The sequence below is a fragment of the Mesoplodon bidens genome (genome assembly GCF_964165515.1).
Source record: "Mesoplodon bidens genome assembly, chromosome: Y".
NCBI classification, from domain to species: domain Eukaryota; kingdom Metazoa; phylum Chordata; class Mammalia; order Artiodactyla; family Ziphiidae; genus Mesoplodon; species Mesoplodon bidens.
In genome coordinates, this window is record NC_138180.1 from 46,964,476 (window position 1) to 46,978,040 (window position 13,565).

Below are 13,565 nucleotides of genomic sequence, written 5' to 3' on the forward strand. Positions count from 1 at the left end.
CAGCGCTGGGTCGGCGGGGGGCATGTGTATACACTTCCCAAAGTTATCTCATTTCTCCTTCTTTGACTAACTTTCAAAACAAGAAAAAGTTGAATACTAAGTTGCCATAAGCATTTACCTTTAGATGCTTCCCTGTTCCTTAAGTGAGGAGGTATATAGCGCCCTTCTGTAAGAGAAAATATAAAATTAAAAGCTTATCATATTCTTTAAGACACAGCTTTTTGCAAAAATGTCTATTAAAAAACTAGTCCTAGAAAACAAACTTCAAAAACCTAATCCTAAAACCAAATACGTTTCAGTAGCTACTAGTGGTTACTCAAAATTTTTAAAAAGGTCTGCTCTTTCAGGAAATTATTACATGAATTATAACCTTTAACTAACAAATATAACCATTACTATATATAATAAAACAGGATACTAAGAGGAAAAGGATATGTACCAAATCGACTGACCAATTTCAACTAACCAACAAGAGGCTCTGTTTCCATTTCACTAATATGAAGACTAAACAATAAACACTTGACAGCTGTAAAGGGAAAATGATTCTGAAAACGAACTGATAGAAAATCCAAATTGCTAACTTAACTAAGATTAACTATTCGAAACTGTTTACTGGTGGAATTAAGTCCTTTTGATATTCATACAACGGCAAATAAGATTTGATATAAATTAACCAGACTTGAAGAGGCTTTTCAGCGTGCACCAACTACTTGGAAATCTGGGTCCAAGGTGAAATCTGCTGCCACATAACAGAACACCAACTTCCTGTCCCTATCCACCTGTGACATTAACCTCCAACAAGTCACAAGTAAATAAAAACAATCCAGAAACCCCACTCTCCTCCAAAGATTTAACTTTTCAAAAAAATTTAATGACATGGCTAACATTTTAAATTCTAATTACTACCCAAAAATCAGTAGAGCCAGGTTCCATCTATTCTCCAGAACCAGGCTCAGGTTCTCCAGGGGGAATGAACAATACCTATAGCACACAAGTGTACAGGTTCCCTTTATTAGGTTTAACACTGTTCAGGCCAATTCCCAAGAGGTACTGACATATCCCCACCTCCATATTTGGCCAGGATTCATACTGGGCATAATTGGCTTCCTAAAACTGTGACTATTTCATTAACTTTCTTCTGAATGATTATGTTTCCACTGAAAAACAACCAGTGTCATCTTATCCGAACATGCCAAAATACTTTATAAATTCATAGGGTAATGGAACATTTTTAAAATTTAAACCTAGTAAGTACAATGAAATATTAACATTAAGCTCTAATAAACATTCTAAATAAACAAATATTTCACTTACTGCTTGCTGTACTTCCTCCTCCACTCTGATTATCAGGGGAGTTCAGGTCTAGACCAGAAAACTAGGGAGAACCAGAGATATTAATAGCTCTTACATGCTGAAAAACTACACTAAGGGAAAAATCAAGCACACACAGCATTACAAAAGACAAATCAGAAGTCCTAAATTCTAGTCCCACCCTCTAGCATTTACTAGCCAGCTGCTCTGTCTGCTTTGTTTTTAAGAACACTATACAAGTCTACAAATTATGGCAAATGCTAAAGGTAGGACTTGGGTGCCAAGTAGTACACCAGTATAGATATTTCAAATACATTCACTCAAAACAAGCTGTCCCTCTAACAGTCTTCCATAGTAAAATCTCATCAGTCACCAAAACAAATTTTGTTACCATTTTCTCAGAGCCACTGGTTTTCTCAGTGGCATTACTATAGGCCTGAAAAGTATACCTGAAAAATGGTACGGCAACCTGAAAATTCTTTGATTTCTTTATTCCCTAAAGACTGTAAGTTACAATTTTTTTTATTTTATATATTGAACTACAGTAACTGTTTTTTTTTTTTTGGTTTTGTTTTGTTTTTTGTGGTACGCGGGCCTCTCACTGCTGTGGCCTCTCCCGCTGCGGAGCACAGGCTCCGGACGCACAGGCTCGGCGGCCATGGCTCACGGGCCCAGCCGCTCCGCGGCATGTGGGATCCTCCTCCCGGACCGGGGCACGAACCCGTGTCCCCTGCATCGGCAGGCGGACTCCCAACCACTGCGCCACCAGGGAAGCCCCAGTAACTGTCTTTAACTGAAATTCCTAAGCAGCAACAGCACCACCCATCATTTAGTGAGCACTGCGTCACTTACCACTGAATCATTTAATACTTGCCACACCATGAAGACAATATTTGTATCTCCCATTTTAGAGATAAGTTCAAAGAGATTGATGGTCAGTTGGCCCAAATGACAATGTTTTTACAAGATAATAAGTATCTTTAGTCTCAATTCCTACCTGTCCCTTTACACTGATGGGTTTCAATACTGTAGAAAAAACGTCATTTCAGTTAACTGCATTTCATAACAACTAACCAAGAAATAACTAGAAGTAGTGAAAAATTATATATGCCAAAATAAATCTTAAACAAAGTACAAAAGATCAAGGAGCAGTACTGACACCTGTTTGCAAAGGAAATTTGCTATACAACCATGTTTATAAATACTACGTTAAAAGTTCAAAATTAGTATTACCAAATTTACATGCGTCTTCAATCAAGTTACTACTTACTTTTCCACGTCGAATTTGGTTACTACTAAATTCTAACGGTCCAAAGGGTATAGTTTATGAAAAATTAAATGGACCCCATCTACACAGAAAATACTACAATATGTGACTACAAATACTAGTCGAAAATACTACAAATGTGACTGCCTGTAATCTTGGTATCAGATTTTCAACTTTCACGCTCTCTTTAACCTATCAAGTTTCAGCTCAGAATACTGCAGGCGTTGATAACCGTATCTTTAGGAGAAAAATACCCTCAAAGAAGAATGCTGTGAAATCCCTCAAATTATACTACTTATAACAAAAATAAAATTTGGGATAAAGTACTGCCATTAGGCTTTAACGACAATTTACGAGTTCGTAAAATATTAAAGGTTTTTGCCCGAAATCAATTCTCACTATTAAACGTGGAAAACAGAAGCTGAGATAAGGTGTTCACGTAGAGTCGAAGCGACTGACAAGAGTTTCCCAGGACCTAACACCGCAAAAATGAAATGGGCCTTCCCTGGTGGCGCAGTGGTTCAGAGTCCGCCTGCCGATGCAGGGGACACGGGTTCGTGCCCCGGTCTGAGAAGATCCCACGTGCCGCGGAGCGGCTGGGCCCGTGAGCCATGGCCGCTGAGCCTGCGCGTCCGGAGCCTGTGCTCCGCGACGGGAGAGGCCGCAGCGGTGAGAGGCCCGCGTACCGCAAAAAAAAAAAAAAAAAAAAAAAAAAAAAAAAAGAAAGAAAGAAAGAAAAAGAAAAAAGAAAGAAATGGAGATTTCCCGGAAATGGAAAACAAGCCTCTAAGAACAGCTTCACCCTTCTTAGATCCCGTATTCTCTTCCAAATTCCCAATACCTCAAAGGAAAGCACTGTATTTAAAGAAGAGGCCCATGGCCTTGCCATATTTGAATGTTTTTAAAGTAAGGAAGAGAGAGCAGTAACATAAAGTTAATCTTTCCTGCGAATCCCCCTTTCTAGTTTTCCCCCCCTTTTTTCAAAGTCAAACGCATAACCTGAGAAGACGTACAACACACAGTACGCCTCACGACGGAAGAGCGTACCACCCTCGGGTTAACGGCCACTCAGTGACTCTTTTTGAATTAAGTAAATGGAATACAGCAAATCCAGATCCCTAACGTCCCAGGAGCCTCCCCGTCGGCGTCCAGTTTCCATTACATCCAGACAGCAGTCAACGGAAACAAGCGGCGGCCATTCTTCACCTCCTTCCCACTACCCCTTGCTAGCTCCTCTGTGTCACAAAACTTTCCACTCAGGGAACACGGCCTCGTCATACAGAGCACTCACATCGACAGTACACAAGCAAAAAACCGCGGCGAAAACAGCAACAAAACAGCCGTGTTTGGTTTTTGTGTGTGTAGTGAAATCGTCCGCCAGGGTCCCGCAGGCACAAATTACGGAGCTTGGGCCTTCTGTGAGTGGAGACCCCAGCGCCGCACAGTCGTGCGAACCAAACAAAGGAGGCCGCCGCCATTACCCCTAGAGTAGGCCATGTTCCCCCCCCGCCCCCACCCAGTGTCCGCAATCCACCCGTCACCTATACACCAACGACACCTTTGGGCCTGAAATCAGTGCCGTCCATTGAGAGCCGAACGCCCTTGGCACACAAAAAAAATAGTCCAATTTCGCTCACCTCCCTCTGTCACTAACCAGTCGGTACTAGCACATGCGCGCCTCTGCTACAACCGCAAGCACGTACAAAAGCCGCCATTATGCGCGGCCGAGGTTCAATAGCTAGACCAAACCAGAGTGCTACCAACTCGCTTTTTTCTCCATGCCGCCTCCACATGTTTTAATTCAGTGTTCTTCCCCGTTTGCCCATAGTCCAACCACGGCCAAAGGAACCCAGGAGGAGTAAGATGAAGGGGGCTAATTAGCACTGCGCCATAGGCCACGTTAAGCCAGGGAAGAGCTCCAAGTATAGAAACATTTCGGCTCACCTGCTGGTCTAGCCTGAGCTCATTTCCCGGCACATGACTCATGCCTGAAGAGAAGCAGGAACTCCCGGTCTCCTACTGCAGGTCTAGGCCGAAAGAGACCCAACTCGACCGCTTTACGTCAGTACGTAACCGGTGCGTCTTCTTCCGTCCCCACCACCACCACCAACCTCTTTATCGCTACATTTACTTCTCTCCGGGCAGCCTGCGTTCGCTTACTCATAACCTCGCGAGATCTTCTAATCAGTCCCGTTCCCCCAACGCTCTCAAAATTCGCGAGAGCTTTATTTCCCCCGCCCTCGCCCAAAGTCTTGGAAGCTTTGGGAACTAGGGAAAACTCGCGGAGTACCTCTTTCAGCCAGTTGGGGGGCGGGGCTTAAACATTACGCCACTACACCCCAATCTTTCTCACCCTCCTCCTAGCTTTTTTTCCCTGCTCCTTTCTCTAGCGCTCTGCTTTTCCCTTCTCTTACAGTTTGAGGAATCTGAACTTGGGTAAAACGTCTCCGTTCCAACTAGCCCTCTCCCGCCTTTCGGAAGCTTCCCCAAAGTCGAAACTAGTCAGATATCCCTGAATCTAAGAAGGTTGAGGGTCACTTGATCCCAGGTGTCGACCGAGTTGTAGAGCAGTCAACGATGGCTTGAGTAGAATCGTCTGGCTGGGTGGGCGAAAACAGAGAAGGGCACACGAGCTAGGGGAGGGTAGATAGGTGAGGAGAGCCGGTAGGGGGAGGTAAGCGGAGGGGGAATCCGTAGCGCGGGCGGGCGGACGCTAACCGGCCACAGTGGCTTGGCCAGGAACCCGAGGCCCCTCCGCTTTGCAGGCAGCGACTGTGCCCTTCAAGCTCGTAGGTCCTCCGGGTGACGGAACAATGAAACAATTGTACGGTGAATGACGTCGGTGATAACGGACTTTCCCGAGGGCCTCTCTTCACCCCTCCCCCACCGCGCAGGTACTCACTTTGTAGCAAGTATTTGGTTTTACCCACTGGTTTAGGTACGGTGGCCACTAGTAGTGCACTTCTCCAAAACAACAGGGCCCTGGGGGGTTCAGAGCTACACTGTAGAAACCCAACAGGCCTAGGGCTATTTGTGGCTAGGCTTGCTATCAGCCTTCTGAACAAATTTTTAAGTGATTGGACGTAGGCTCGTTATGACCCTCAGGCCGCTGCATTGGTTGTGATTTGTCAGGAAATGGGCTACTTTCACAGCAGGAATCGCTTCCAGTTGGAAGATTCAGCACCATAGTCCCCTTAAATGGAAGAAAACGTTGACTACTGGGTCACTGGTTTGAAGTGCAGGCTAGCTTATACTTAGTTCCTTAAAAAAAACGCTATTCCATTCTTCTTACTGAAAAAAGAATAACTGCATGGTAGGGTCTCCTCCTTCTAGGGTTCAAAAAGCTGTACTGTCAAAAAACACTGCCACAGAAAACGCTTTTTACTTTTTCAATTTTAAAATGTAAACATTCAAAAGTGGTTGGAACAAGTTGCTTTACTGCTTTATAAACTTGTAGGTGTAAGCTAAGTTAGCCCTTTTTATAGCAAACATTTTGTGACAACACTTTTACCATTCTAAAATTAAATTCATAGATAATATAAATTAAACCCACAAATGCAGTTTCTCTGCAAAATGACCTAACTGTACTACAGAGAAATGTAAGGAAAATAATACATAATAAAATATTTAGTATGTAAATATCGTGCAGTACTGAAACAGGAGGTAAGGGGGCAGGGCACAACTTCTAAAAAAATGACATAGCCATTGTGGATATGACACAAACTAGGCCCAAGATGGTAGAAGATTCGACTTACAGAGGACCTAGAGACTCATTGTATGCTCACTGTAATACCTTAGCATCCAAATGATATAGCTACTGGCACCATGACAGTTCAGAGGCTAACCATAAAAGGCCAAAAAGTGGGCAGTGGCCCAATTCTTGGAAATCCCCACCCCTTCCCCCCAAACAGCTGGAATACTTCTCCCACTAATTAACCTATGAAATTACCCAGCCTGTGAAAACTAACCACCCTGTATTTTGGTGCCTCTCACATTCTGAGACAGCCCACACTCTATGTGTGGAGTGTGTTTCTAAATAATTCCACTTCTTACCTATCACTCTATCTCACTGAATTCTTTCTGTGATGAGATATCAAGAACCTGAGCTTCAGGGGGACTTCCCTGGTGATCCAGGGGTTATGACTCCATGCTTCCACTGCAACGGGTGAAGGTTCAGTCCCTGGTTGGGGAACAAAGATCCTGTGTGCCTTGAGACACAGTCAAAAGCAAACAAACAAAAAAGACCCCGAGCTTCATTAAGTCCTGAGACCAGGTGTGTGATCTCAATTAAAAGACAGTAGGGGACTTCCCTGGTGGCACAGTAGTTAAGAATCCACCTGCCAATGCAGGGGACATGAGTTTGAGCCCTCTTCCAGGAAGATCCCACATGCTGCAGAGCAGCTAAGCCTGTGCGCCACAACTACTGAGCCTGCGAGCCACAACTACTGAAGCCCGCATGCCTAGAGCCCGTGCTCTGCAACAAGAGAAGCCACCACAATGAGAAGACCGCGCACTGCAACCAAGAGTAGCCCCCACTTGCCACAACTAGAGAAAGCCCGCGCGCAGCAACTAACGCCCAACGAAGCCAAAAAAAAAGACAGTAGGGACTTCCCTGATGGCGCAGTGGATAGGACTCCAAGCTCCCAGTGCAGGGGGCCTGGGGTTCTATCCCTGGTCAGGGAACTAGATCCCACAAGTATGCCACAACTAAGAGTTTGCATGCCACAACTAAGGAGCCCGCCTGCTGCAACTAAGGCCCAGTGCAACCAAATAAGTAAATATTTAATAAATAAATAAATAATAAAAGACAATAGGTTCTGGCTGGTTTTGAGTCAGCTGTGGGTTCAAGTCCCAGTCTGGGTTTAGGCTGGGTTTGAGTCCTGGTATGTGGGTTCAAGTCCCATATGAGTTGTGCAGTTTCACTACCACAATGAGGATAGTCAAGCACTTCTCCAATTCTGCCATGAAAACAAATAAAATGTGTTCAGAACTCAGGTACATAAACAGTGTTGCCACTGGTGATATTATTTTCCAAAATGGTGAAAACAATAGAAATTTACCCTTTAATTATAATAGTAGTATTCCTGAAAACAAATCCCAATATGTTGAGACTAGTCAAAAATACTTTTTTACAATCCTATAACCTACCCACATACTCATTTTAAATTACTTAAAGGTTACTTATAATGCCTAATACAATGTAAATACTATGTAAATAGTTGCTAGTGTGCAACAGATTCAACTTTTGCTTTTTGGAACTTTCTGGAAAAAAAAATTTTTTTTCCAAATATTTTTCTTCTGTGATTGAATCAGAGGATGCAGAACCCAAGGATATGAAGGTGTGACGGTATATGTAAGGAAGTGTTCTGACAACAGGATTTTCACCATGTGAAAGAACTGTTCATTGCATCGCAGGACAGCTAATATGCCTCACCCCCATGCCTACTAAAATACCAGTACCCTTTGCCAGTCACTGCTCACACAAATTTGCACAATCCTCTCGAGAAACATTAGGTTTGATGATCTTTAGGGTCTTGTCCAACTCTGAGATTTGTGAATTCATATTATGGAGCACTTAGTGAGTTGCCCTTTTTGTTTCTTGTTTCATGTAGACCAGGGTAAGTACAAAGCTGAGAGTCAGAAGCCATGAGTTCTGGCAGCTCTTGTATCTGTATATTCAAATTAGCGATGACAGAATTTAATGACTCCTGGGTCTGGGATTGATTTACTTTTGAGTAGTGCTGGAGTGCAGGTACTGTCACTGATGCACCTAAAAGTGCTTTGAAAAATAGCAGTTTTCAGGACTTCCCTGGTGGTCCAGTGGTAAAGAATCCACCTTCAAATGCAGGGGATGCGGGTTCAATCCCTGGCAGAGGAACAAAGATCCCACATGCCGCAGGGCAACTAAGCCCACTTGCCACAATTACTGAGCCCACGTGCCTCAAGTAGAGAGCCTGCATGCTGCAAACACAGATAGAAAACACGCACTCCAGAACTAGAGAAAAGCCCGATCCGCCGCGACGAGCTCACGCCCACAACGAAAGATCTTGCATGCCTCAATGAAGATCCCAAGTGCTGCAACTAAGACCCAACGCGGCCAAAAAAAGAAAAAAAAGAAAAATAGCAGTTTTCTATTTTCAATTAATTATAACTCATAGACATACTCAGTTCCAAACAATTAGGATGATTTGCTAATCAATGTATTAGTAGTATCAAAATTAGAAGCAAAAGAGAAATCTTTGTGTTAAAATATATTCACTTTGCAAAAGAGAATACATCTGAGACAGCTAAGTGAACCACCTTTTCATAGCCTCTCAAGTGACTTTACCGTTAAGCAATCTTTTCCACTCTAACATTTTACCATGTTCTACTGTAACTGTCTTTTCTCCTGCAAGAGTCTACCAAAGGAAGAAACCTGTCACTGTCAGATAAAAATTGGCCCTTGCCATCTGCCTATATAAGGATTAAATCACAAGCCACTGTAGCTGCTGACCTTCCACACCCCCTCAAAGGAGTTCAGGGTGGAGATCAGGAATGAGGCTCTCTGTGCTCTAGAAAATAACTAGGATAGCAGACCTTCAGATAGTTAGATATTTTCAGAAGATGATTTTATGAGCCCAATGCTTGCATCTCCTCATATCTAGAAAAGAACTGAATCCTTCCTGGTGACCTCTGCTCCTCGTGACTAGCAGTAACCTTCATGAGACTAGCAGCAACCTTCTGCAGAAATATGTGCTTGATTGCATGTACTCTCCCTTCACCAAAATCACATGTATACTGAGCTTCCCCCCTACCTCCTTGGAGCAGTTTCTCAGAGCTATCTGAGATGCTGTCTCCTGGGCTATAGTCCTCATTTTGCCCCCCAAAAAATTTAATTCACAACTCTCACATTTACTCTTTCTTTCTCTTTTTTTTCATATCACAATCCTAGCACTCCCCAGATGTGGCAGCCAGTGAATTTTTGATTACAAAAGTATACCATGCCTTATGCAGTCACGATAAGGAGTCTGATAAAACGTCTATACTCAAAATTCTGCAATTTTTTTTTTTTAACTACGCTGTGATTCCAATCTCTTAAGATACATGTGATATTGGGACATGTAAGAGATAGAGATAACATTATAAAGGTTATAAGGATTGATAATGATGCAAATAATGTACACAAATGACTCAAGCAACCAAAAACCATGCAGAATATTAGCTATAAGGCATAGTAAAAGGTATCCCAAGGAGAAATGTCTTTAATGAAATTCACTATTGCCCCACAGATTTGACACTTCTGTTAAGTATGTTAATTACACTCAAAAACGGAAGGAACTGCACAGTAAACAGAAGCATAGTAATAGGTATGCAAACAAAAAACAGACCCCTGTTGGGACTCATTTTACATTTTAAAGTGTAACTGACCTTTGGGTGCTGTCTTCTTATATTTTGTGGGAAGGTGTAGTGACTTCAAATTAAAGCAAATTACATACAAATGCCTGATAATGTAAGACAATTAGAAGAATTTAAGAATGGGCAGTGATTATAGATATTTGACCTGCAATATTGCTATAAACCCTTATTCTCAGAGAGTGAAATCTGAAACCCATAACACTGGAAGTATTTTAAGTAATTATACCTAATTATACTCTCGAATAGTAGGACCTGGCATGGAATTCACTTTTCATAAAGGTGGAAAAATCAAAACTGAAATTATATCACAGGCCATTTTCTCCACTGTTAGTATTGTTGAAAATATTTTAAAACATGAGACCCAGTGAATTCTTGACTTTGTTTATGCAAATAAGAAATTGTTATTAAGAGAAATGAGTAAGAGGGAAACACTCTAAACTGGAAAGGGGCAAGGAAACTGTTTTGACTTGATAAAGAAGATGGGAAATCTTCAGAGTGCGGTGAAGGGAGGTTACACATCTAGCCTCCAGGATTCCAGGCTATATCATAGGTAACAGGGACATTTGATGTAGAACTTGAAGACAGGCTATAACCTCACAAATGAGGGCTGAGTATCACTCCTATTTTATTTTATTTTATTTTATTTTATTTTACTTTATTCATTTGGCTGTGTCAGATCTTAGTTGCAGCAAGCGGGATCTTTCGTTGTGGTGCTCGGCCTCTCTAGTTGTGGCCTGAAGGCTCAGCAGCTGTGGCGCAAGGGCTTAGTTGCCCTGTGGCATTTGTGATCTTAGTTCCCTGACCAGGGATTGAACCCGCATCCCCTGCACTGGAAGGCAGATTCTTAAACACTGGACCACCAGGGAAGTCCCCACTTGTATTTTAGAATCAGATGCTCTATACTTTATAAAAACAATTCACTCCTTTACACCTTTTTACTTCATAATTAGGAATTTTTAGGGTTTAAAAATTTTTTTTCAAGTTTTAGAAAATGTCTCTAGACAGGTTAAGATTATCCAGCACAGCATTTTCTATTAAGAAATAGAGAAGTGTGTACTTAGGCAGGACTGAATCTTTCTTCTGTGAATTCTTCCCATAGCTGACAATACTAATGTTCTGAACCAATAACCAGGAAATATATATCAGGGAAATACAATTATGGACTGTCCATGAACAGCACAACTCACAGAATAGATGACACCTCCAGAAGCCAGAAGGAAAGCCAAAGGGAAGGTGTTTGGAAGTCATATTTATTTTTTCTGGGAAGGTAAATTTTTCAACTGCTTGCTGAATGTAGTTAACTTTATATAAAAATAGCAGCAGCATTAAGTGTTGTCAGGCACTGTTCTAAATGCTTCACATGTATACGCTCATCTCATTCTCATAATATATCTGTAAAGAAGATACTGTTTTCCTCATTTTGCAGGTAAGGAAACAAATGGACAGAAAAGTTACCAAAACATTTTCTACATCACAGAGCAAATTAGTGGATTTCTTACGGAAGAAAGTTCCTGTGCCCAACGCATAGTGAGACCAAATAAACCGAACACTGCAGTTTGGAGCAGAGAAAGGCTTCCTGCAGGGCCAAGAAAGGAGAACAGGCAGCTTGTGCTCAAAAATGCCGAACTCCCTGATGGTTCTGAGGAAAAGTTTTAGGCAAAATTTGAGGTGAGGGCTGCAGGGTGTGTGACTTTCTTCTGATTGGTGGTATAAGATAACACGGTGATGTTCCAGGAATATTGTGCTCAGTGTGAAGTTACCATCCTCCACCTGGGTGAAGAAGAACTCAGAGATATTGTTATCTCTGACATTGTTATGTCCCTTGAGGAGGAGCCAGGGAGCTGCCCTATCATTTACCTTTGTTTTTGCATTCACTCCTTTCCCTGATTAGCAAGTGTTTGAATCTAACCCCTGGAGCTCAGGAAAGGTCTAGGAGGCTGAATGAGGCCTATTTTCTACAAACAAGAAACACACATGGGAAGGATTTGTACCGAGGAGTTACATACAGTCCTGCTTGATTTCAGTTGAGCAGAGGAATTCAAGCACGGGCAGAATAATTTCAGGACTTTTACAGTTTATCATTTAGCCTTGTGCCCAGTGTTGCTCAAACACTTTCAGTTTACAGTGCCAGCAAAATTTATCATTTTCTCCAAAGCTACTTCCTCTTTTAGTCCTTATCTCAGATGATAGCTTCATCTTCACCAGGCTCAGAACCTTGTACTGATTTTTTTTTAAACTATGTTTCTCTTATTTCATATCCACTAGCCACAAATAATTTCTTCCCTTATCATCATATGAATATCAAGTTAGTGTCCTTGTCTCATTGTTTAGCTCAGGCCTTTATTTAAGTCGACATTTATAAAGAGCAGCTTCCCTCCCATCCCCATATACTGTTTTAAAACAGTATGTTTATGAGTTCCTTTTGTGTATATTCTTAAAATAGTTCCATCATCGCACTCAAGTGTTCTTGATTTCCTGAGAATGTCCTTATTGCTCTTTCTGACTCATATCTACCTCCTTTATCTCACTCTACATTTCTGGCAGAGTTTTTTCCTAACACAAAGCTCATTGTGAAACCACACAGCTCAGATGGGACTCAAATCCAGCCAAAAGTCAGATTGGGACTTGAAACCAAGGTCTTTTAATTCACATCACTCAACTGGTGTCAATATTTACTGAAGCTTAGGTCCTTTAGGTCTCATCACAGAAGGAATTCAGAGAAGCAAAGTGATAAGCGAGAAGCAGATTTGTTAGCATAGGAAGATTATGAGACATACAATCAGGCAGGCAAGGGGGCTCTGCCCTGAGAACTATGTGGGAAAGCAGCTTTATTCAGGGAGATACACACTCTGTAGGCAGAGTCCATGGCATCGGAGAAGGTGAGAGATCCTGGGAGATACACATTCCATAAGCAGAATGCAGAATATCTCAAAAGGTGAGAGAGGACCCAAATTATGCAATGGCTAGCTTTTATGGGCTGGGTAATTTCATAGCCTAAGGAGTGGGAGGATTATCCCAACTATTCTGGGGAACGGGTGGGGATTTCCAGGAATTGGGCCACCTTCTACTTTTGGGCCTTTTATGGTTCGCCTCAGAACTATCCTGGTGCCTGTGGGTGTGTCATTTAGATGTTGATATACTACAATGAGTGTGTGATGAGGCTCAAGGTCCACTGGAAGTGGAATCCTCCACCATCTTGGGCCTAATCCATTCTAACCAGTTATGTAGTAACCTCAACGGCTATATCAGTCTTTAAGGGTTGTGCCCTGCCCCCTTCCCTTCTGTTTCATTTGTACCACATTACTACTAGAAAACCTTTGATCTCTCTCACAACATTCAAGATAATTCAAGATCTGGCTCCAAAAGAGCTGATTGAATTTTTTCTATACTCTGATCATTTGCCATCCCTCTTGTCCACCTTGTCGCCAACTGGTACATCTACTACCATCGTTGCTGTTTCACATCACCTGTTCTGGACTGCTCAGGTTTTCTCGGAACACTCAGCATTTTCCTACCTGTATACTTTGTTCTCCTCCACAAAAGATACTATGTTCTTGCCTCTCAAATTCCTACAAAGTCTTCAACATTCACA

At 42.2% G+C, this 13,565-nt stretch overlaps 1 protein-coding gene across 2 annotated transcripts in view; it reads right to left on the reverse strand.

The window, feature by feature from the left end:
* LOC308609723 (ATP-dependent RNA helicase DDX3Y-like) overlaps positions 1-4,601 on the reverse strand; it is a 38,029-nt gene extending 33,428 nt beyond the window's left edge. For both annotated transcript variants that reach the window (XM_081223434.1, XM_081223433.1), the window contains exons 1-3: positions 4,523-4,601; positions 1,315-1,375; positions 119-166 (exon numbers count right to left, since the gene is read on the reverse strand). In XM_081223434.1, coding sequence (XP_081079560.1) covers positions 119-166; positions 1,315-1,375; positions 4,523-4,564 — 151 coding nt within the window. In that variant the 5' untranslated portion in view covers positions 4,565-4,601. The remainder of the gene's footprint in view (positions 1-118; positions 167-1,314; positions 1,376-4,522) is intronic.
* Between the last annotated feature and the right edge of the window lie 8,964 nt (positions 4,602-13,565).